Source organism: Rhizopus delemar, genomic scaffold, assembly GCF_000149305.1.
Source record: "Rhizopus delemar RA 99-880 supercont3.5 genomic scaffold, whole genome shotgun sequence".
In the NCBI taxonomy this organism is placed as follows: Eukaryota; Fungi; Mucoromycota; class Mucoromycetes; order Mucorales; family Rhizopodaceae; genus Rhizopus; species Rhizopus delemar.
In genome coordinates this window covers 344,974-365,854 of record NW_027137831.1, presented here as the reverse complement: position 1 = coordinate 365,854, position 20,881 = coordinate 344,974, and the positions used below count along the sequence as shown (strand labels likewise).

At 35.2% G+C, this 20,881-nt stretch overlaps 8 protein-coding genes across 8 annotated transcripts; 4 read left to right on the top strand and 4 right to left on the bottom strand.

Annotated features, from left to right (window-relative positions):
• Positions 1 to 1,114: 1,114 nt before the first annotated feature.
• On the bottom strand, positions 1,115 to 2,100 carry RO3G_06874 (uncharacterized protein; the record flags this gene model as incomplete). Its single annotated transcript, XM_067661464.1, has 3 exons — positions 1,115 to 1,389; positions 1,441 to 1,871; positions 2,057 to 2,100. The coding sequence occupies 3 exons, from the start codon at positions 2,098 to 2,100 to the stop codon at positions 1,115 to 1,117; spliced, it is 750 nt and encodes a 249-aa protein (XP_067517565.1).
• A 1,160-nt stretch (positions 2,101 to 3,260) lies between these two features.
• RO3G_06873 (hsp60-like protein) lies at positions 3,261 to 5,144 on the top strand (the record flags this gene model as incomplete). The annotated part of the gene is made up of 4 exons (XM_067661463.1): positions 3,261 to 3,541; positions 3,593 to 3,815; positions 3,875 to 4,623; positions 4,679 to 5,144. 4 exons carry the CDS (start codon positions 3,261 to 3,263, stop codon positions 5,142 to 5,144), a joined length of 1,719 nt encoding a protein of 572 aa, XP_067517564.1.
• Positions 5,145 to 5,718: 574 nt separating this feature from the next.
• On the top strand, positions 5,719 to 7,289 carry RO3G_06872 (uncharacterized protein; the record flags this gene model as incomplete). Its single annotated transcript, XM_067661462.1, has 2 exons — positions 5,719 to 5,887; positions 5,950 to 7,289. The coding sequence occupies 2 exons, from the start codon at positions 5,719 to 5,721 to the stop codon at positions 7,287 to 7,289; spliced, it is 1,509 nt and encodes a 502-aa protein (XP_067517563.1).
• A 404-nt stretch (positions 7,290 to 7,693) lies between these two features.
• Positions 7,694 to 8,493, top strand: RO3G_06871 (uncharacterized protein; the record flags this gene model as incomplete). The annotated part of the gene is made up of 3 exons (XM_067661461.1): positions 7,694 to 7,723; positions 7,770 to 8,417; positions 8,479 to 8,493. The coding sequence occupies 3 exons, from the start codon at positions 7,694 to 7,696 to the stop codon at positions 8,491 to 8,493; spliced, it is 693 nt and encodes a 230-aa protein (XP_067517562.1).
• Positions 8,494 to 9,503: 1,010 nt separating this feature from the next.
• On the bottom strand, positions 9,504 to 11,171 carry RO3G_06870 (uncharacterized protein; the record flags this gene model as incomplete). The annotated part of the gene is made up of 6 exons (XM_067661460.1): positions 9,504 to 9,583; positions 9,637 to 9,735; positions 9,783 to 9,810; positions 9,872 to 10,380; positions 10,479 to 10,577; positions 10,631 to 11,171. 6 exons carry the CDS (start codon positions 11,169 to 11,171, stop codon positions 9,504 to 9,506), a joined length of 1,356 nt encoding a protein of 451 aa, XP_067517561.1.
• A 1,789-nt stretch (positions 11,172 to 12,960) lies between these two features.
• On the top strand, positions 12,961 to 15,149 carry RO3G_06869 (uncharacterized protein; the record flags this gene model as incomplete). Its single annotated transcript, XM_067661459.1, has 12 exons — positions 12,961 to 13,168; positions 13,225 to 13,258; positions 13,313 to 13,451; positions 13,512 to 13,585; positions 13,641 to 13,740; positions 13,823 to 13,973; positions 14,140 to 14,286; positions 14,340 to 14,430; positions 14,481 to 14,678; positions 14,734 to 14,829; positions 14,888 to 15,092; positions 15,144 to 15,149. 12 exons carry the CDS (start codon positions 12,961 to 12,963, stop codon positions 15,147 to 15,149), a joined length of 1,449 nt encoding a protein of 482 aa, XP_067517560.1.
• A 21-nt stretch (positions 15,150 to 15,170) lies between these two features.
• RO3G_06868 (uncharacterized protein) lies at positions 15,171 to 16,175 on the bottom strand (the record flags this gene model as incomplete). Its single annotated transcript, XM_067661458.1, has 5 exons — positions 15,171 to 15,380; positions 15,430 to 15,541; positions 15,603 to 15,684; positions 15,781 to 15,993; positions 16,064 to 16,175. 5 exons carry the CDS (start codon positions 16,173 to 16,175, stop codon positions 15,171 to 15,173), a joined length of 729 nt encoding a protein of 242 aa, XP_067517559.1.
• Positions 16,176 to 17,006: 831 nt separating this feature from the next.
• Positions 17,007 to 18,594, bottom strand: RO3G_06867 (uncharacterized protein; the record flags this gene model as incomplete). The annotated part of the gene is made up of 4 exons (XM_067661457.1): positions 17,007 to 17,102; positions 17,155 to 17,189; positions 17,250 to 18,111; positions 18,238 to 18,594. 4 exons carry the CDS (start codon positions 18,592 to 18,594, stop codon positions 17,007 to 17,009), a joined length of 1,350 nt encoding a protein of 449 aa, XP_067517558.1.
• Between the last annotated feature and the right edge of the window lie 2,287 nt (positions 18,595 to 20,881).

Here is a 20,881-nt window from a genome sequence, read left to right as displayed (position 1 = left end):
GAATGTTTTATTCGATGAATACTTGGTCTCACAGATTAGTCTCAATTGAAGAGAGAAAGGAATATGGTCTTCATAAAATATGAGCATTGTACTCATTGTGTACATGTCATTTGAAACTGATAAATATGTACAATAAAGAGGGGCTAAATATATAGATTATTTATCATTAAGATTTGCTTTATTCAATTATAAGCCCACCATATGTTATGATACTCACTTGTTTCCAATCTCTTGGCATTTTTTCACATGTTTCTTAGCAAAAAGACAAGAGAAACTGCTCAGATATCATTTGAATGGTTTTTCAGGTACCATTTGTCTCTCAAAATGTATTACAATATGAATCAAGCCAATTGCATTGTATACGTTTTCTCTTTTGGTTTCAGATGATAATCAGACTTGAATATTTTTATTTTATCTGGCGCTAAGAAAACAATTTTGTTAGTTTATCTCCAAACAAGCTGTATTCATGTATAAAAAAAAGTTTTTCCTTTTTGTTAATATTCAATCAATCTTTATAAAAAAAACTATGTTTTCTATTTTTTTTAAATAAAAAAAAAGTACTTTATTTTATTCTCTTGATATTTTCTGATCGTGTGGTTTATTTAATAATATTACCAATGAATTCACTTCTTGATCTTCTAGGCTCTTGAGTTGGACTTTATTTTGCATTTTGTACTATAATGCACTTGTTCCAACATAATGACTTTTGTCACTTTACTCATCCTTTCCTCCAATAATAATGGCTGAGGGTAGGTAGATTTTAATACAAATTGATACATAAGCTACAACAATTTTTTTTTTTGTGTTCATCTTTGCAAGTAATTACGAAATACAAAATAGTCCAATGTTTACTTTCTAATGTAAACTTAATAGCACATATGTATAATAATTATAATGCGTATATTCGTACCATTACTAAATGAGACTTTGTCAGTCAGATTTCTTAAACAAGCTGATCTTTATTTTTAAAAAGTTGATGAAACGTTATTTTACATTTATTATTTTCATTATTATGATTCAATTTTAGAAAAGAACAATAATATACATACAGCCAGAGTAACATTGGTGTTTCTGTTGATTTGTGCAAAATAAAGAAAGCAAGAAAAAGTATTTATTAGTGATTAGAGAATGCTTGCCAGGGTTGTATATCTAATGATTGTTGCTTTAATTTAGCGATATGTGAATGTTCAATATGGTACTTGAGTCCATTCAAGTTTTTGTATCGCTTATTACAATAGCCAATAGTGCATACATAAGGCTTTTGAGCATCTTTTAATTCATCTTCTTCTGAATGACCATGCATACGATGATACTTTAAACCATTAGCATTCTTATATGCTTTATCACATCCTGCTATTTGGCATTTATAAGGTTTATCCTGTCCATCATCTACAACACAAAGTAAGTTTCCTTGTCGTAAGGCATTCATTTGCCACTTACCGCATGTCTGATACAACACTTCTGAACTAAAAAAGCGCAGATCAGGCCCATGCTCACCGCTACTATCAGAATTCATTAAATTGGGCAGCGCTTGCTTTAAAATCTCTTCTGTGTGACTAACAATGACTTTTTTGTTTCTACTAGGGCTCATTGAACCCACACTTGTTGTCGCTTTGTTGCTAGGCTCCTCCTCGTCTCGAAAACTTCCAAAACTTCTTAGCAGCGGAGCAACTGAAACAGTTTCATGGGCCGTAGTAAGTGGAATAGGGAAAGTATCAATATCTTCCATTGGCTGTGGAGGAGGAGCAGGAGAAGGGTTGTTTTGTTTTGGTTCGGTTGGTTCTTCGACTATTGGTGCATGGTGATGCTCTTCATAATGGTGAAGTAATTCATGAAGATCTTTTATATGTGACCCACAACAGATTAGATCGCTGCAAAAATTTGATTCTAATTCTCTTTGGTGAACAAAGCTATCTCTATGTTGAAAAATAGCTGGCATGGTATGTGAAGAAGGTGAGTAAGACATGGCAGTTGCTCCAGTTCCATTGTTGTTGCTATTTTTTTTTTTAAAAAAAAAAAATCAGTCTTTTTTTTTGGTTGTTTTTCTGTGGCTTACGTTGAATTATGTTTGAATGCAATGTTGATGTTTTGTGAAGCCATATTTGTTTTCTTTTAAAAGAAAGGAAAAGAGAAATGGAAAAAATAAAAAAGAAAAAGAAAATAAAAAAAAAAAATGAAGTTGAGAGTGAAAAAGGTTTACCGTCATTGTTTAGTTACTTCATATGATAGGTTTGACATTTTTTAATGCATTACCTAATCTTATCGGACCCTGTTACACATATATACAATGATTCCTAATATTAAACATGTATCTTATTATACTCTCGAGAAAGAAGCTCTATTTCTTATGGATAATACAAGTAGTGAAATATCAATCAAATCCGCAGCGATGACTGATGGACCAAATGTTTATTATTGATAGACTCTAATTTTACTGCGCCCTTTTTTTTTTAACAACTTATCCAAGGTCCATCATATGTTTTTTGTTGTCATAATTCTTTAATTGAACTGTTTAATTAAACAGATTTGAGCATAAGCTCATAAAACTTCTGTGATTGTTTGTGTTAATAAATCAAGTATCGAAAGCGTCAAACAAGTGATACCCGCTCATGGTAATATGTGATCAATTTTAAATATAAAGAACAAAAGAAAAAGAACATACCCAATCCAATACACAGACTTTTTATTTATTTAAAAGTGTTATAATTCATATCAATAGTATGCTTACTAGAGCGTTATTATAATATTGAATCTCTGTATAAAAAGTTCAGCTGCGAAAGAAAAAAAAAATGATACAAGTCCTACGAGATGACTTCACATGGACTTACTTTGAAGAACTAATTTATAGAAATTTTCTCTTTCTTTTGCTTGTTTAAATTAACTATGAAAGCATGGAACTTTTGTATTCTTTTTTCCGTAAATTGAAGCTCCCCTTCAGAAACCAAGCATTGTGGGAAAAAAAAAAAGTTGATGAGAGAATACAAAAGAACGAAAACAATATAGCATTATTCTGCACAAAAAGGAGTAAGAACTGTAAGGATAAGTCTTATAGATTGTTCAACATCTCATGAATCTCTTGTTTGCTGTCAAATATAGAAAGAAAAAATTGCTTTGCATTAACTGGTAACTGAAAACTAAGCCACTGTTTCTAGGCCTTTCTACCAAATTCAAGTCGTCCGGGGTCAAGAAGATTTATTTAATTCCCCACCCTTTTTCCATCTCTTTTGCATTTTTCTCTACTTCTTCATACAAGTTTAAAAATGAACCGTTTGGCTGCTAAGGCTCTTCGTCAACCTTCCTCAACTGGTGTCCTCCGCCGTCTTTATTCTACTCACAAGGATATCAAATTTGGTGTTGAAGGTCGCGCTGCTCTCTTGAAGGGTGTTGATGTCTTGGCTAAATCCGTTGCTGTCACTCTCGGTCCTAAGGGTCGTAATGTTTTAATTGAACAACCCTATGGTTCTCCCAAAATTACCAAGGATGGTGTTACTGTTGCTAAATCCATTGTTTTGGAAGACAAATTTGAAAACTTGGGTGCTAGGTAACTTATTTTATACGAAAAAGAAACATGAATTCATGGTGTTGTGTATAGACTTGTTCAAGATGTTGCTAGCAAGACCAACGAGATTGCTGGTGATGGTACCACCACTGCCACCGTCTTGACACGCGCTATTTTCACTGAAGGTGTCAAGAACGTTGCTGCTGGCTGCAACCCAATGGATCTTCGTCGTGGTGCCCAAATGGCTGTTGATGCTGTTGTTGACTTTTTAAAGTCTCACACCAAAGTCATTACTACCCCTCAAGAAGTTGCTCAAGTAAAGTAGATGGCGATAAGATGAAAAAGATTGTGAAATTTAATTCTATTTATCTGTAGGTTGCCACTATTTCCGCTAATGGTGACAAGCATGTTGGTAACATGATTGCTCAAGCTATGGAACGCGTTGGTAAGGAAGGTGTTATTACCGTAAAGGCCGGAAAGACCATTGAAGATGAATTGGAAGTCACTGAGGGTATGCGCTTTGACCGTGGTTTCATTTCCCCTTACTTTATCACCGACACTAAGACTCAAAAGGTTGAGTTTGAAAAGCCCTTGATCTTGTTGTCCGAAAAGAAGATCTCTCTTCTTCAAGACGTCTTGCCTGCTCTTGAGACCGCTGCTACTCAACGTCGTCCTCTCTTGATTGTTGCTGAAGATCTTGATGGTGAAGCTCTCGCTGCCTGTATCTTGAACAAGCTTCGTGGACAAATCCAAGTTGCTGCTGTCAAGGCCCCTGGTTTTGGTGATAACCGCAAGTCCATCTTGGGTGACATCGGTATCTTGACCAACTCCACCGTCTTTTCTGATGAATTGGATGTCAAGTTGGAAAAGGCTAGCCCTGAACTCTTTGGTACTACTGGCTCTGTCACCATCACCAAGGAAGACACCATCATCTTAAACGGTGCTGGTAGCAAGGACTCTATTGCTCAACGCTGTGAACAAATCCGTGGTGCTATTGAAGATCCCAGTACCTCTGAATATGAAAAGGAGAAGCTCCAAGAACGTCTTGCTAAGCTCTCTGGTGGTGTTGCTGTCATCAAGGTTGGTGGTTCCTCTGAAGTCGAAGTCGGTGAAAAGAAAGACAGGTAAAAATAGGAATGAGGTTCTTTAGGACTGGAAACTGATAGATATATGATATAGATTCGATGATGCCTTGTGTGCCACTCGTGCTGCTGTTGAAGAAGGTATTGTTCCTGGTGGTGGTGTTGCTCTTTTGAAGGCCGCCAAGAGCCTTGATACCTTGAAGGGTGCTAACTTTGATCAACAACTCGGTATCAACATTATCCGTCAAGCCATTCAAAACCCTTGTCGTACCATTGTTGATAATGCTGGTGGAGAGGGTTCCGTCGTTGCTGGTAAACTTTTGGAAGAACACCCTGATAACATCAACTGGGGCTATGATGCTTCTACCAATGAATATGTTGACATGATTGAACGCGGTATTGTCGATCCTACTAAGGTTGTTCGTACTGCCTTGATTGATGCCTCTGGTGTTGCTTCTCTCTTGACTACTACCGAATGTATGATTACTGATGCTCCTGCTAAGGGTGGTGCTCCTGCTATGCCTCCTATGGGTGGTATGGGTGGAATGGGTGGTATGATGTAAAAGTAATATGATTAATTTATAAAAATACGCTGTACAAATACCCTCCACTCTCTTTTCCTTTTTGTATTTAATAAAAATATAGCAAACATGTAGAACACTTCAAAATGCATGCTTAATTATTTGTTTATTTTTTTTTATTTTTTATTTTCTTTTACGGATACACACAGAACAATCTCCGTACCCAATCGGACAATATATACAATCTGAATTTAATGATAAATATGCGACATTGCTTTATAAAACTCACTTGTAGAAAAAATAAATACCACACTTTCTATTGAATAGGTTTGGTATAAGAAAGAACTAGACAGAGCCAATGAATAATCCTTACTATTTAATTTTTCGTACAAGAATGTTTAAAGGTTCTTATTCTATTTTCGAATAATGTGTGACATGTTCGCTATATTTTTTTAATGTCTTGTGTTTAGGTTCCCCCCCTCGCCTCCTTCTCTTTTTTTTTTCTTTCTCTCTTTTTATTTTTCTACCTTTGTAAGTAATTTTTTTAAACGTGCTTATTAAGAAAGAAGAACTTGTTTAATTTTGAGATTAAGCGTGACATCTAAAAGAAAAACAAATGATGGCAGAAACTTTTCACGGTTACATTGAAACAACTCAAGACGTATTATTAATATTCGAAGGCTGTCGACGAGGCTTACTTCCTAGAATATGTAGACGACTTCAAGAACGTGAAAGAAAATTAATTCGATCTGGTTCAATATTTGTGTTTGATGAAAGAGAATCAGGTACAAAAGGAAAAGGGAATTTATTAGAAAAGAGTTTCTCTCTTATATATTATCATACGTAGGTATCAAGCGTTGGACAGACGGTCGTGTCTGGTCTCCTTCTCGTATATTAGGTAACTTTCTTATTTACCGTGAGTTGGATAAAAAAATACCGGGAGACAAAAAATTATCAAGTTCTTCAGTAACAAGTGGAAGAAGCTTTAGTCTTGATGGATCTATTGATCGACAAAAAGAGAAACAACTAATTGGTTCTCTCTCAGATTCATATAAATTCAAAGAAGATGGTTTAATTAAAAAAACAATGTCTATCACCGTCAATGGAGTAGCACAACATCTGATATCCTACTATAATCCAAGAGAAGTACTTGAGAACAGATTGCGCCTACCTTCTTCTGTACCTGAACTTGCTAGTTTGGAAATATCACCCGAACTACTCGTCAAACAAAACTTTAGAGTTCCTCCTCTTGTAGAACCCATATTTGATCAAAATGATGCAGAGTTATCAAGTCGTCATTATCATGCTTATCGTAGTATGTCTGCCGGTTCAATTCGTGGACAAGAACATCCTCATGTGGATCAATTAGTACGTAGTGAGCATTTACCAGTCTATCCTATTCCAAGGCTGGATATGGATAATAGATCTCCGAATATCAATTTATATGGACAAAATCAGAACTTTTCATCCAATATATCGCCCAACGTCACACCTTCTCCTAGCACACCCATGATCCCACAACCACGTCAATCTTACCACCATCATCGTCACTATTCCACTTCTTCTACCAATTCCTTCAATCGACCTGATCTACAAAATGATGGCACTTTTCAAGACCGCCATCTTCCTCCTCATACTTCATTTGGTCATCCTCATGTGTTGCCGGATATTGCTGCCAACAATAACAACGACAATAGTGGTGGTAATGAAACAAATGTTAATACTACAACCACAACTGCTACCACCAATGATAATAACAGTAACAATGATATATACAATCAACAGTCCGCAATAGACAATAATGCAAGTAGACACAACAACAACGAGAGATTAGCCACACCCAATTTGGTACAACTATTAAATCCTATTCACCCACTTCATAACAATGACAACACATTACAGCCAATGGAGTATAATTATCCTTCGTTCAATACCAACGATAAAGAAGCTAACACATTACAGCCACTTGAATACAATTACCATCCATTCAATAACAACACTAGTGACAAACAGCAAGACAATCATCATCGTGAATCGGTTGTGAATTATATGCAATATCAATCACAGCATCCTTTACATAGTTCAGTGGATAATTTTGGTTTTATAAGTAACCAGCCACCTTTTTCAAACCAACAAGGACAACAAGACCAAAGTAGTATTGGTTCTTTAATAAATGGATTAAAATAAATGACTTTTTGTAAAATAAAATAAAATCATGGATTTTTTTTTGATTGGATGAGATTGAAAAAAAGGGAAAAAAAAAAAGGCGTTATCAAAGAGAAAATGTTGCACTCCCTTTTCTTTTTTTACATTTATTTGGATGCTCTTCAACACTCGTTATTTAGGACTTAAGCTTCTAAATGTATTTAGTATTGGATGCATCGGCTCAGGGCAAATGTTTCTACCTATATTTTATAAAAAAGTATTAGGACTTGGGAATGATAAAATAGGCTTTATTTTTTCAATCAGTAAATGTAAAAAAATACGTGTTTACTTTGTTACTAAATAATACCTTAGCACCTTTTATATCCTCTCTTGCTTTTCCTTATTGGACTTCACTCGTAGATAGAACGGGTCAATACAAAAAGATCATGTCCAGGAATATGTTTATTGCTTTAATAGTATTAAAAAAAAATAGCAATTTCGTTTATCTTACCTTTCTATTAGTGCATCTTATCTATCGGAGTCGTCCCTTTTGTATCAGAAGAAGAGTGGGTTAGAATAACTTTAACTTCGATAGGTTGCTTTGGTTATGCAATCTTTGGCTATCCAGTCATTGCTGCCCTGGTTGATACTGTCGTTCTACGAGTCTTGGCGGATCAAAAAGAGTTGTATGGACGTCAAAAGATTGGTGTTCCTATTGGTTTTGCTTCTTCTGTCTTCTTAACTGGGTTGTTGGCTGAAAAATTAAATTCTCTTTATGCGTTATTTATTGTTTTTACATTTTGTAATCTAGCCTTTATTGCCACCGTATGGTTAACAGAATTTGAACCACAGTACACAACAATTAAAGATGATCAGTATGGATCTACAGCATCCAGTCCCATTTTGATTGAAGACGATGATAGACTAGCAGAGGAGTATCAGCAAGAAGAACAAGTGCAACAGCAGCAGTCTATATTGGCCTTATTAAAAGAACCAGAAGCAATCAAATTCTTTACATTTATGTCGATGATGGGATTTTCTATTGCTGTTGTTCAGGCATTTTTATACTTGTATATGGAGAATGATTTAGAGGCGACACCTGCCATTGTTGGCTTATTCGGCCCTTTAGGAAGTAGTACTGAGGTTATTTGTTTTTTCTTCTCTAAACAGGTACAGAAAAGACGAGGATAGGATCGGTGGTACTCATTCAGTAAACTTAGATACTTTACAGAATGGGTTCCCGTAATATGTTGATTGCTGGACAAAGTATTTTATTATACAGATGTTTGACATATATAATCTGTCTTAAACTACCTTTTGGTGTTTGGTTGGCAACTGCAACTCAATTACTCCATGGTAACTATCTATTTTGTTACGTTATTATAATCTCATATTGTATGTAGGCATTGGATTTTCAATGACGTGGAGTGCTGGTGCGCTGCAAGCTGACAGCATTGCTCCTCAGTGTCTAAAAAGCCGATCTCAGGGATTACTAAACATAGCATTCAACGGGGTAGGCGCTGGAATAGGTGCACTTGTTGGAGGATACGTATATGAAAATTGGGGAGCGGAGGCCATGTGGACAATGGTCGCTTTTATTTCATTGTTTAGCATCATTTTGTATGCCTCATCGTGGGTTACTAAAGTCATATTTTCACCCTTAGCAAAGCTCTTGTAATAAAAGATGGCAGGTTTTACATACATCTTGTCCTGAATGAATACATCAAACAATTTTTTTTAAAAAAGCTTTCAAAACTACAATGCTTGACAAGGTAATATCACTTCTCTATTTAATCATTCGTTACAAGTATGTGTTTCATTCATATTTCTGTATGTGCTGATGTCTCATGTAAAAGCAAGGTTCTGAAAGAAATTCTCAAAACGGATTGATGATAATAGCTAAAAACAATAATATTATTGCTTGGCAGAAATTAGAAGTGTTAAAAATAGTAACAATCATGTCATGCCATAATATATAAGATACAGGCTAACTACACTCTTACTTGTATGCACATGCAACTTTAATAGTCGATGGTATAATTATTATAGATGTAAACAACATCCTTTTGATGATATATTGCAAGGTGTGAATAAAAAGCTAAAGTGCCACATAAAAGCCAATATGAGATAGCTTTAGTTAGAAGAAGAAAAAAATCAAAGCATGCGGCAATGTATTTTTGAAATTATAAATTATAATATTACAAATTGTAAAGCATTAAAGTATTGTTTCTATATAATATTTGTCTATTTTCCTTTTTAAAAACTCATCAATGGCGTGTGTTGAGTTCCTTTAGGGTAAACAATAAGCGTTGCAACAAACAGTCCTACGGATATACCTGTATAAAGAATATAGTAAGGAATACGTCACATATACACCTTAGATATTTACCAATAGATGTCTCAATCATACTCAACGCAAACCCTGCTCCTTGGTTTGCAAATTCCCCTGTTCCGCTTTGTCCAAAAAATCCCAGTGCTGCTTTCAAACCTGTATAGTTTGTGAGTAACACGAAATTAATGTAAACATTGGATTACCTAAGCTACCGGGAACCATATAGAAAACCTATTGGTTATAAAAGAAAGCAGTGTCAGTTTTGTCTAACATAAAGCCTTCTAATACTTACACCCAATATAACTGCATCCAAAGACATCTTGCCTGTAAGCTTACTTAGAATATTACCTAAAAGACCAACAACAAATGCAGGCACAACCTGCAAAACTTGACTTGGTGCAGAGGTATAACAGGCCAAGACATATGTTGTAACGAATCCTGCAACTGCAACAAATACCATCACGGGCCACCTTGGTGGCCTTGCACCAAGATAGATACAATAAGCAATCGCAAAAAGTGGCACCGTTAGAAAATAGAACCACTTTGAAATGATGGTTCTGCACGTATTAGACGAATTTGCTGCTACACAGGCTGCGGCCACGCCTTGCTGGGAAACTGATTCTGGATCGATCGTACCAAATAGTTCAGACCCCATTTCAATACCATATCCAAGCAAAAATGAATAAATAATGGCATACACCATTCTTACAACCCCACTAACAAGTTGCCGAGAGACTAGTTCAATAATAGAGACAGCCATGGAATAACCGGGTAAAATGATAATAAATGAGGCAAAAGCAACTGGTGTAAAGCAAAATTCATACCTCCACACGGCTAACCAAGATTATCCATTATTAATTTTAGTAGGTATTTAATTTTTTTCTCTTTTTTTGTGCTACCTCTTGAGACAAATCCAATAAATATACAAACAGTGATTTCCCAAATAGGTTGGAAACTCAAGTAACGTCCAGTAAACAACTCGTAGATGGCAAAGAAAACTTTTAAATTTTGATTAGTGTTTTCGAATACTATGCCGGCATATTAAACCTACTAGCTAATGCAGCAGACAGACCGCCTTCCTTGAATTGTCCACCGTAGAACATGACACAACCACAAAAACTAGCCAAGGCATAAATGAATGGATTCAGCCAAACAGGGTAAAAAGGAGGTTCATTTGCAACCTTATCTATAAATTCAAGCGCTTCGTCCACTGAAACTTCTCCATGCGACACCAATTTTTCAAGACGAAAGATCTCTCCCAGTTTATGCATATCGAACAGTTGTGATGAACGAATAAAGTGTGTTTCGGTTGTATGTGTAGACTGGTCAAAGAAAGTCAAGAACATGACGTTAGGTATATAAACATATTCAGCATCTACACCCAGTGTGCGAGAAACCTGCCGCAAGATATACTCTAAGCGATGTGCTGGTGCTCCATAAAGCATCAGTGCCTTAACTAACTTACGTAAAAATTCCTGTTTTTGTAATATGTTGGCAATTTCAAAGGTGATACGAATTCGATCCTCTAACGTGATAGGTTCAAATTGAGAAGCAGTTGTAAACATGCTGTCGATAGATGATCTCCGTGACATACTGACAGCGCTGGTCATTTTTCTTTTTTGTAAACTAGGAACTAGATGGTTACTTGTAGTCAGTGTAGATAGCCAACTAGTAGGCCGGTGGACAAGATCAGGCCGTTTGATTGCTTGTATTGATGGATTAACAGCATCGGAACTATCATAAACTTTGAAATTGTACATTGATGCTGGTTTCTGCTTCTTATTTTTTTGTCTTTTCTTTGAGCTCTTAAAAGCCAAGCAATTAGATCCATTTCAACATATAGTCTTTTAATTTCCTTTCGTTACCTTTTTTCGTTTGACAGGATTCTTTTTTGTGAGCATCGCTAGTCTTCTTTGGTTCTCTAGTTTCAGTAAGCTGGCTAGAACACTCCCACCGGTGTTTGTAATTGGTTGTTGATATGAAGCTGACTCTTCAATTGATCCACTGCGGTGACATTCTGGATATTCTTCTATGTCATCGTGGCTGTGATAGATACGATTACTTGTACCTGTGTCGCCCCCTATTCTTGTACTCAACATGCGTTGAACGAGATTCCCGGCTTCTGCGATATGCTCTCCAAACCGAACATGACGCTCTCTGGCTTCGACTTGATCCAAGGCAGCCTCTACAAGCGTTCCGGTAGAATCTCGTCTTTTACTTTTAACTGAACTCGTTCTTATTCCAGACATGTTTCTGTTACCACTATGACGTATTGGGATATCTTTCACTTCTTCAAACACATCATACTCTGAGGCTGCATCCGATTCAGAGTCTATGCTGCTAAAAGAATCATCTTTGTCGTTATTTTCTTCGGTCTTTGTGTTCATTTTATCGCTATGATGATTTTCTAAAACAGCATTATTATTGCTTCCATTGGTGGTTGTAACCTGAAGCACAGGCAACAATGGCCACGACCTTGAGGACTGTATTGAAGCTGATCTCGGCCGCTGACTGTTGTCTCTTATGTCATTGGATGATGAAGGATCTAATCTTTCCATCTTGGCATCCAAATACTTTATTGTTAAAAAAGATGGGTCTGAAAGAAAAAAGAAACGAGAAATTATCTCATATCAAATACTTAAAAAACCCTGTGTCACTTTTTTTTGTCTTCTCATTTTATTGGAATACCTGATTTACTGAAATACAGTCGGATTATGAAACTTAAATCCCATACCAATTAATTTTTGTTTGTAAAAAGTACGAAAACAAAGGAGAATCCCACGGTTGCTTTCCCCTGCTTGTGTCATGATGTCATGCGAGATACGACAATAAATATACAAGCCTACAAGAATACAAGTGTATGTTATCATCAAACAGTCTCTTGTTGAGGCAGGTTTATTATTACTACAAAAATAATCATGCTAAAGAGGCAAGACAGTGAATTGTAGTCGCTCAATTTCTAAACCTTATTTATTCATTTAACTTTAAAAATTACCCACCTTTCTATATTTGTAGAAACAAAATATAAGCACATATGAAGCAACTCTTGAAATAAAATTATCAGAATAGGCTGACCAAAGCATAATTTACCCTTTCTAGAAAGTGACTGCTATTTCATTCGATTTATATTTGCATCAAGCACCTTTTCTGGTCTCCCACTCGTTATTTTCACCCATTTTTTTTATCGCTTTTTTTTTATTCTTGTTTCCAACTGCTGTGTAATGTCCACTAATACTTTATTGAATCATCTCGTCCCTCGACATCCAACCTTGCTTAATAAAGAAAGCCATGAATATAAAGAAAATATCGTAGAGTGGCAAAAGCTGATTAACCAACTGAAGGAGCGATTAAATGAAGCAACAAGCGAAGGAAAGCCTAAGCATGTTGCGCTTCATAAGAAACGCGGACAGCTTTCAGGTACCTGAAAGTCTTTTATTTTATATTTGCTATTCTTTAACGGAGTTTGCTGATGTTTTATCTGTGTTACTTTATGAAGCCCGTGAACGCATTGAATTGCTCCTTGATGAGGATTCTCCATTTCTCGAACTTTGTGCTCTTGCCGGTTACGATCAAGACGATATGACTCTAGGTAAGCATGGATATAAGCGGTTAATAAAATTGAGTTAATGACAAACATGAAAAAAGGTGGCTCTGTGGTTAACGGTATTGGTCTTGTTAAGTAAAATTATGCAAAGGATATTACGCTTATTTACTAATACTCATTTATAAATAGTGGTGTCATCTGCATGATATCTGCTAATGTACCAACTATGGCTGGGGGTGCTTCTAATGAAGTCTCTGTTTTGAAAAGCGGCCGTTCTCATCAGATAGCCATGCAAAACAGATTACCAACAGTTACATTAACCCAAAGTGTAATCAACTAAATATGTTCATAAACCATTGCTTTAAGGATATTAATAAGCGAAAACTAGGCTGGTGCTAACTTACAACAGCAATTTCGTGTGTTCCATAGAGGTGGTGCAGGTTTCCGTAACCAAGCCTTGCAGTAAGTGAATAAACATATGTGACAATTAAACATCCGTATACTGATTTATTTTCAGATCAAAAGCTGGGATACCTTCTTGTTGTGTAGTTTTTGGTAATTCAACAGCAGGCGGTGCCTATATTCCAGGTATGAGTGATTATACAATCATGGTCAAGGTAATAAAAGTGATAATAAAAAAAAATTACATATCTCAAGTGCTCAATAAAGCGCAGACTTTTGTAATATTATTTTTTATAGAAACAAGCACAGGTGTTCTTGGGTGGCCCTCCTTTAGTCCAAATGGCGACTGGTGAAGTTACTGATGCTGAAAGCCTTGGAGGAGCTGATATGCATTCTCGCATATCTGGATTAAGCGATCAGTTGGCCATGGATGAGTACGATGCAATTAGTAAAGCTCGTGATTGGATAGCTAATTTGAATTGGGAACAAAAAGGAAAGTTACCTCTTAGACATTTAACAGGAGAATATGAAGAGCCTTATTATGATGCTGGCAAGTTTAAAGTTATCAAAGCAAAGAGTACAAAAGCTAAATGTTTATCTTTCACTTTACATAGAAGAGCTTCTTGGCATTGTTTCTGCAAACATTCGCATTCCATTCGATGCTACAGAGGTTATTATCCGTATTGTCGATGGCTCTAGATTTACAGTCTTCAAACCTAATTATGGCGTAAATTTAGTTTGTGGTTGGGCTTTCATTCATGGTAAGTTCCATCGTCAGTTTCAAACCTTAAGTCAACGCGTAGGTTTTTGTTAGGTATCCCTGTAGGCATTCTTGCCAACAACAATGTGATATTTAATCAAGAGGCAAACAAGGCTACCCAATTTGTTCAATTATGTAATACGAAGTATGTCATTTTTAAGATCCTAACAACACATATTAAAGATACGTTATTAGAAACACTCCACTGATTTTTATGCAAAACATTACCGGATTTATGGTTGGAAAAAGATATGAAGAAGAAGGCATTGTCAAAGCTGGTTCTCAATTTATCAATGCAATCAGTAATTCCAAAGTACCAGCCATTACTATTATGATGGGGGCTAGTTATGGTGCCGGTAACTATGCCATGCATGGTCGTGCTTACGAGCCTAGGTATGATAAGTAACTAGTAGCTTAAGTTCGTGTTTATATATTTGTTATTGTACAGGTTTTTGTTTTCTTGGCCTAACTCAAAATGCTCCGTCATGGGGGCAGAGCAGTTGACAGGTGTACTTGATATTGTTACAAGACAAAGTGCAGCCAGGTTCGTGTGTTATTTTAAATACAAATATAAGTTCCTTTAATTATCTATTTTGTTTTAGATCAAAGCAAAAAATCGATGAAGAACTGCTAAATCAACGAAAAGCATTATTTCAAGCATCAGTTGAGGCTGAATCAGATGCTTATTACACATCTTCACGCCTTTTGGACGATGGCATTATTGATCCCAGAGATACTCGTAATGTCCTCGGATTCTGTCTCTCTGTCGTCTATAGCAATAACGTAGAAGGCGGCAATTTACATGGAGTAAGTCGTATATAGGCTAAAGGTTGTAAGTCAATGCTTTCATATTTATAGCATTAAACTTTATTATAAATAAAACTATTAACTACCAAACGCATAAGTTTCATTTTCTGTAAAACAACGTCTCAGGTCATCATCATGAACAAACTCTCCTCCTCCTTCTGAATACTTTGATAACTCCAAGTCTCCTTCAGCTAAAGCAGTATTTGTATCTCTATTTTGTTTTGTGTTGTAAATTGAATGTATGCGTTCCTCTATAGTATCCTGTATAATGTAATGAAATACGTTGGTCTAGAATTTAGAATTAGTTTCTTTTAAAAGAAATAATGAAATATATTACTTCATGGGTTTGTCCAATACGATGAACGCGATTGATTGCTTGTCTTTCTAGAGCTTCGTTTAAAACCGGCTCAACAATGAAAACTGTGTGAGCAGCTACTAAGGTAAGCCCACTAAAATGCGAAAGATTAGAACACGCTTATTTTTTCAAGATATAGCACTTGTTTTATGTACCTTGAATGGCTTCGAGAATGTAGCAAGATCACTGTCATGTCTGGGTCGTTCTGAAACTTATCTGCATCTGCCCTTTTTCTTCCTGTCGCCAATGTCATACAGTTTATATGATTTCTTTGCAGCCCGTGCTTGAGCATTTCAATGACTTTGGGAAATTGAGAAAAGACAATGCATTTACCATTGCTTGTTTCCTTGATGTATTGAATATGACGTATTATGCTATCCAATTTTGCTCCAAACTCTCCAGTTATACTTTGTTTATTTATTTCCTTCAGCATTTCTGATAACATCTGAGAATTGGATTCGCTATTTCTATTTTCGAAGCTGCGCTTATTTTCGCTGTTGCCTTTTTGAGGGCTATTATCACCAAGAACTTCAACTTGTTTATAGGCTTTCCATTATATTTAGTAAAAGACGAAAAAAGTTTTTGATACATGTAAATATACGTACAGATAGTATACCATTCATTTGGAAGAACCTTCCTGTTACAGGTATGGCATCTTCTGCTACTTTTAAACCAGGTAATGCCACATTCGTAGCATGACTAATCGTGAAAGCAGAGTGAGAATGCATATTTATTATAAAATTCACATTTAGTACTTACTGTATGGCCACTATAAGAAAAAAAATTGGTTTGATCAATGTTAAAATGGAAGAAAATTAGAAATTTTATATTTACCAATATGTAATCATGCCTTTTTCTATAGGATCTTGGCAAATCAGACAATCTTTTTGAGTTTTCTGGTCATCCTGGCTTGTTAGAGATTGCTCTTCAGAAAGGGCTTTAAAATATTGACTTCTAGATTGTGCCTGTATTATCAGTTGCTCTGTTTTCTCTTGATTTTTTTCCAAATTTGCAATTTCTGCTCTTGGGTTTGAGTGTTTCCATTCCTAAAGGTAACAGCTTCATTTATTGTATTACCACAAACATATGTTTTGTTTCTTACCAATAAAGTATCAGAAATTTGTTGAAGTTGCTTATAGTAAGCTATACGAGCATTGAGTAGTAAAGAAATTTTACGAATATCACTAAATTTATAAACATTAGCTTGTGTAATGATAGATCAATATAGAAGAATTACTCGTCTAAATAATCGATCAGTTTTGTCTGAACAGGTAATATTCTTCTAATCCAGTCACACTCATTGCTAAGTACATCGATTGTTTCTTTAGCCTCAGAGATGTTCCCCAAACCATTCTTCAGCTGTTTCAAATGCTGCTCCGTGTCCTTGATACAATCTACACGGAAGGATGCTCCTTTCTTTAATTGCTCTCTAAAGCTTTTTTCTGACTTCTGAATAAACACTGCTTCTTTACTCATGAATTCGCCATTATCTTTATCAGTTGCCAATTGCTCCGATAACGGTATAACGGTGCCTTTACTCAAAGTTAGAAAGCATGCTTTTACAAGATAATATATGTCATTACTAGATTACCTTTAATTATAAACTTTCGATCTTGCAATAATGCTTGATAAGCGTTTAGATATACTTGACACATCTATATGTATATAATAAATAAACTTTTTGTTAATGATTAAATAAGCTCTTACTTCTTGTTCATTTAATGAATCTGTATATTCATCGCCTATTCATAAAAAACTAAATGTTAGTCTAGAAATAAGCTTTTGAAAGATATCAAACAAACCTGTAACAGCTGCATCTTCACCTTCTCCTTGATCAACCAAGCTTTTTGTCAAGAAAGGTAAAAGTTTGTTTCTTAAATAGTGTATTTTGTCTAACTGCTTATCTAAGATAATGCCAATATTCCTAGCATTTTCAAATGCATTGGCATCATATTGTGATTTCAATTGCTTGTTTTGATCGTCGTCTTCATCTTCTACACCTTCATACTGTTCTACTTGCTCTAAAATAGATGTATCTATTTCGAATTCACGGGGACCAACTTTGTATTTGATTTCATTAGTTATAAGAGTTTGAGATGATTTTGAAAACTCTTTCATTGCATTATTCACTCTAGCAGCAACTTTTTCAAGCATTGATTGACGCAAAATGCTTGCACGGTTATAATATTCTGTTTCTGCATCTTCTTGTTTCAAGATATGGTAAACACCAGCAGTATAAAAATAGAATTGGTGCAGTAAGAGCATCCAGCGATAATGGATTAACTTTAGTCCACTAAGATGTTTGTTGTATTCATCATCTTCTGTATTAGTGAGCCCTTTACTTTTAGTTGTATGTTTCTGAATCCTGCCATGATGCTGTTGTTCAATTTCTAGGACATTCGGAATAGCAGCTAAGTAAAGGCTAAGCGCAGTCTCCCATTCTTTTAGAACTTCATGCATGCCAGCATGTTTCAATTTCATCTTTAAATATGCATGCTGATGATTATCCAGTGATTCATCAGCAATTCTTCTCATGCCATCCAAGACTTCTGACAATGGTTGTACTTCCGTATTGTTAATGTTTGTATTATAACTGTGTACTAGACGTAGGTGTGTATTTGAAATAACCGATGGGTGAATACAATTTTGTCTTAAAGCAAGAAGCTATAAAAAAGTGTTAGGATATTGGTTTTTGTATAATGTTTAATTTTAGTTGACCCATGATCTTAAACGTTGTTTTGCTGTATTATAAGCCATAACTGTCTCTGATGATGCATCTTTTGGTAAAACCCAATTAATACTATCCATCCATTCCAAATTAACACTTTGGTGGCACTCTCGCCAAAGATCATCGTAGTAATGCTGCTCTATGGTAGAAAAGGGCACACGAACTACGTGACGATACTGCATAGGGATTTGAATTTGGTTTTCCAGTAATGATTTGACGTTTCTTCTAATTGTACTCGCTGCAAAACTAAAAAATATATTTGTCATCTTTTTATTAGTGACAAAATTTGAGAATAATTTAGGAGTGAATGTTCTTTCAATGTTCAGAAATTCATAAATTCCACGCAAGTCTGTGTATTTTTTCTTCATTGGGGTGCCGGAAACAGCCCAGGAGTACCAACGGGGGATCATTTTAGCCATTCTAGCTACTCTTGAAATGTTTCCTTCAATCATTTGCGCCTTTTAGAAGTATATCTTGGTTAAGTGCTTTGATTCTTTAGAAATTATATTCAATACCTCATCAAGAACACATCTGAACCAACATATAGATACCAATGGACTTAATTTAAACTTATACTTCACAGCTGAGAATTTAGAAGTATTAGTTATTATAATCTAAACAATCTTTTACATACCTTTTCTACGCGGTCTGTCAGGAGGAGGATTAGAATGGTTAATTTCGGTCCTAAAAGTCTACAATTTTTTCTGTTAATAGAACTCGATAGAAACAGACAATCAATTAAACATACTTCATAATGAGTTAACACTACATCGTACTTTGCAAGCTCTTCTGCTTCTATATAATCGCCATTTGCTCGTCCGCTATAGATATAAACGCTTCGACCAATAGCATGCTTCTTGATTTCTGTACTCCATTGTCCAATAATAGGGCCAGGCGCAATAATCAACGTTGCACCAGAAACAACTAGTCCGGGAAACATGCTACTGTTTGGATGGAATGGGTTGCTTTGGTCTAGTTTATGTTTTGAAAGCAATGAAATGACGCTAATTTATCAAAATCAAGTATTAATTTAAGCATAGCACTTCTTTTTTGTAGATGTATGCATTACCAAACAGTCTTTCCCAAGCCCATTTCATCTGCCAAGACACCCCCTCTATATGAATATGCTTGAAGCTCTTTTATACGCAAAACATCTGTTTCTATTTTTCCAGTAATCTGGTTTACTATAGAGCCATTCAGGTTCACATGTAGAAGAGGAGGTTGCTCAAAAATTGCTGAAATTGGACGTACATTTCCAAAACTATCTGCATAGTGGCCTTCTCTGCCTAACTAGATAAAGTACAATCAGTCGGCATTTCATTTTTTATACAATCTTAAAGATTTATACCATCCATTGTACGTTCTGTGTTTGAAAAGGTGCCAAAGTTGACACTACTTCGTCGGAAGTATAATTATTAAGATACTGCATTGAGATAGGAGGCTGTAGCAAATGAAAGAATGCCTCCAGTGAGTTATCCTGAGAGGCCGCTGATAAATTTTCTTCTTCTTCTTTCACAAAATTCATTATACGAGTTATCAGACTAGAGTTTTTATTCTCTTGACTTATTTCAAAAGTAACATTCATGATTAGCGCAGCCGTTTCTTTGCTTTCTAATTTAATATCGCTTATTTGTATCAGCTGCGATTTAGCTGCTAGAACAACCGCAGTAAATAATTGTCTGCTGTTTTTAATTCTATTATCACACTTGTCGATTTCACTTTCCATTACAGCGCATTCATTTTCCCATACCAATAAATCGAATTGTGTTTTGACAGCCATGCGCATAATGCTTGTCTCTAATAAATTGATACAATCCCATTCCACTTTAAATTTATGGTCTTTACAATTTATGAGCTGCTGAATTAACAACTTATGATATTCTTGGAATCCTGGTAAATCGACTGGAAATTCCAACTTTATGTAATCATTTGTAGAATCTAATTTTCTTCTTTTGAAATCGCGATCCTCGATATTTTGTGTATTTAAGTGTTCAAGATATCTCAATATATTTGGTAGCCTTCCTATTGTTCCTTCTATCACTATCATTAATACAGTCTATTCACAAATAGCAAAAAATAAAAAAATAGTAATAAGAGATGGCTTAGAATTTAGCAAGCATTAAAATCATGCGCAATCCAATCAAAAGGGGACTTTAAAAATAATGTCTATTTTTTGCTTTGCTACACAATAGAAACACTAAATAATGTACTCCATGTTGTATATAAAACCATAAATGACATGAACTGTGCTTTATAAATAGATTTATCAGGATATCAAATACATTTTGAAGGATTGCAACGGCTATAAACATTTGATTCAAGCCTTTTTTTTTATTCAGGAACTTTTTGTATAGCAGACCTCCCAAAACGGACAAAAGCTACAGACGCAAAAACTTGAGTTATTACACACAAATACAACACTTACTTTGATATTTTTGCAGTAGATTTCTTTGCTTTATTTTCGTAAATGATTTGTGCCATTGCTCTGAAATTAGATATAAGATCAAATTGTGTATTATATTCTTTAAGCTCTGTACTAAAAGACATTTTTATAATGCATATTCAAGAATTCTATAAAAGAGCTACGCAAAAAATTATCAAGGATAACTAAACAATAAAATTAAAATGACTTATCTGATACAGTACTCAGCATCTCTTTAAACCTATTGTTTGCAGAAATCCAATAAAAGGGTATGAATTCACTAT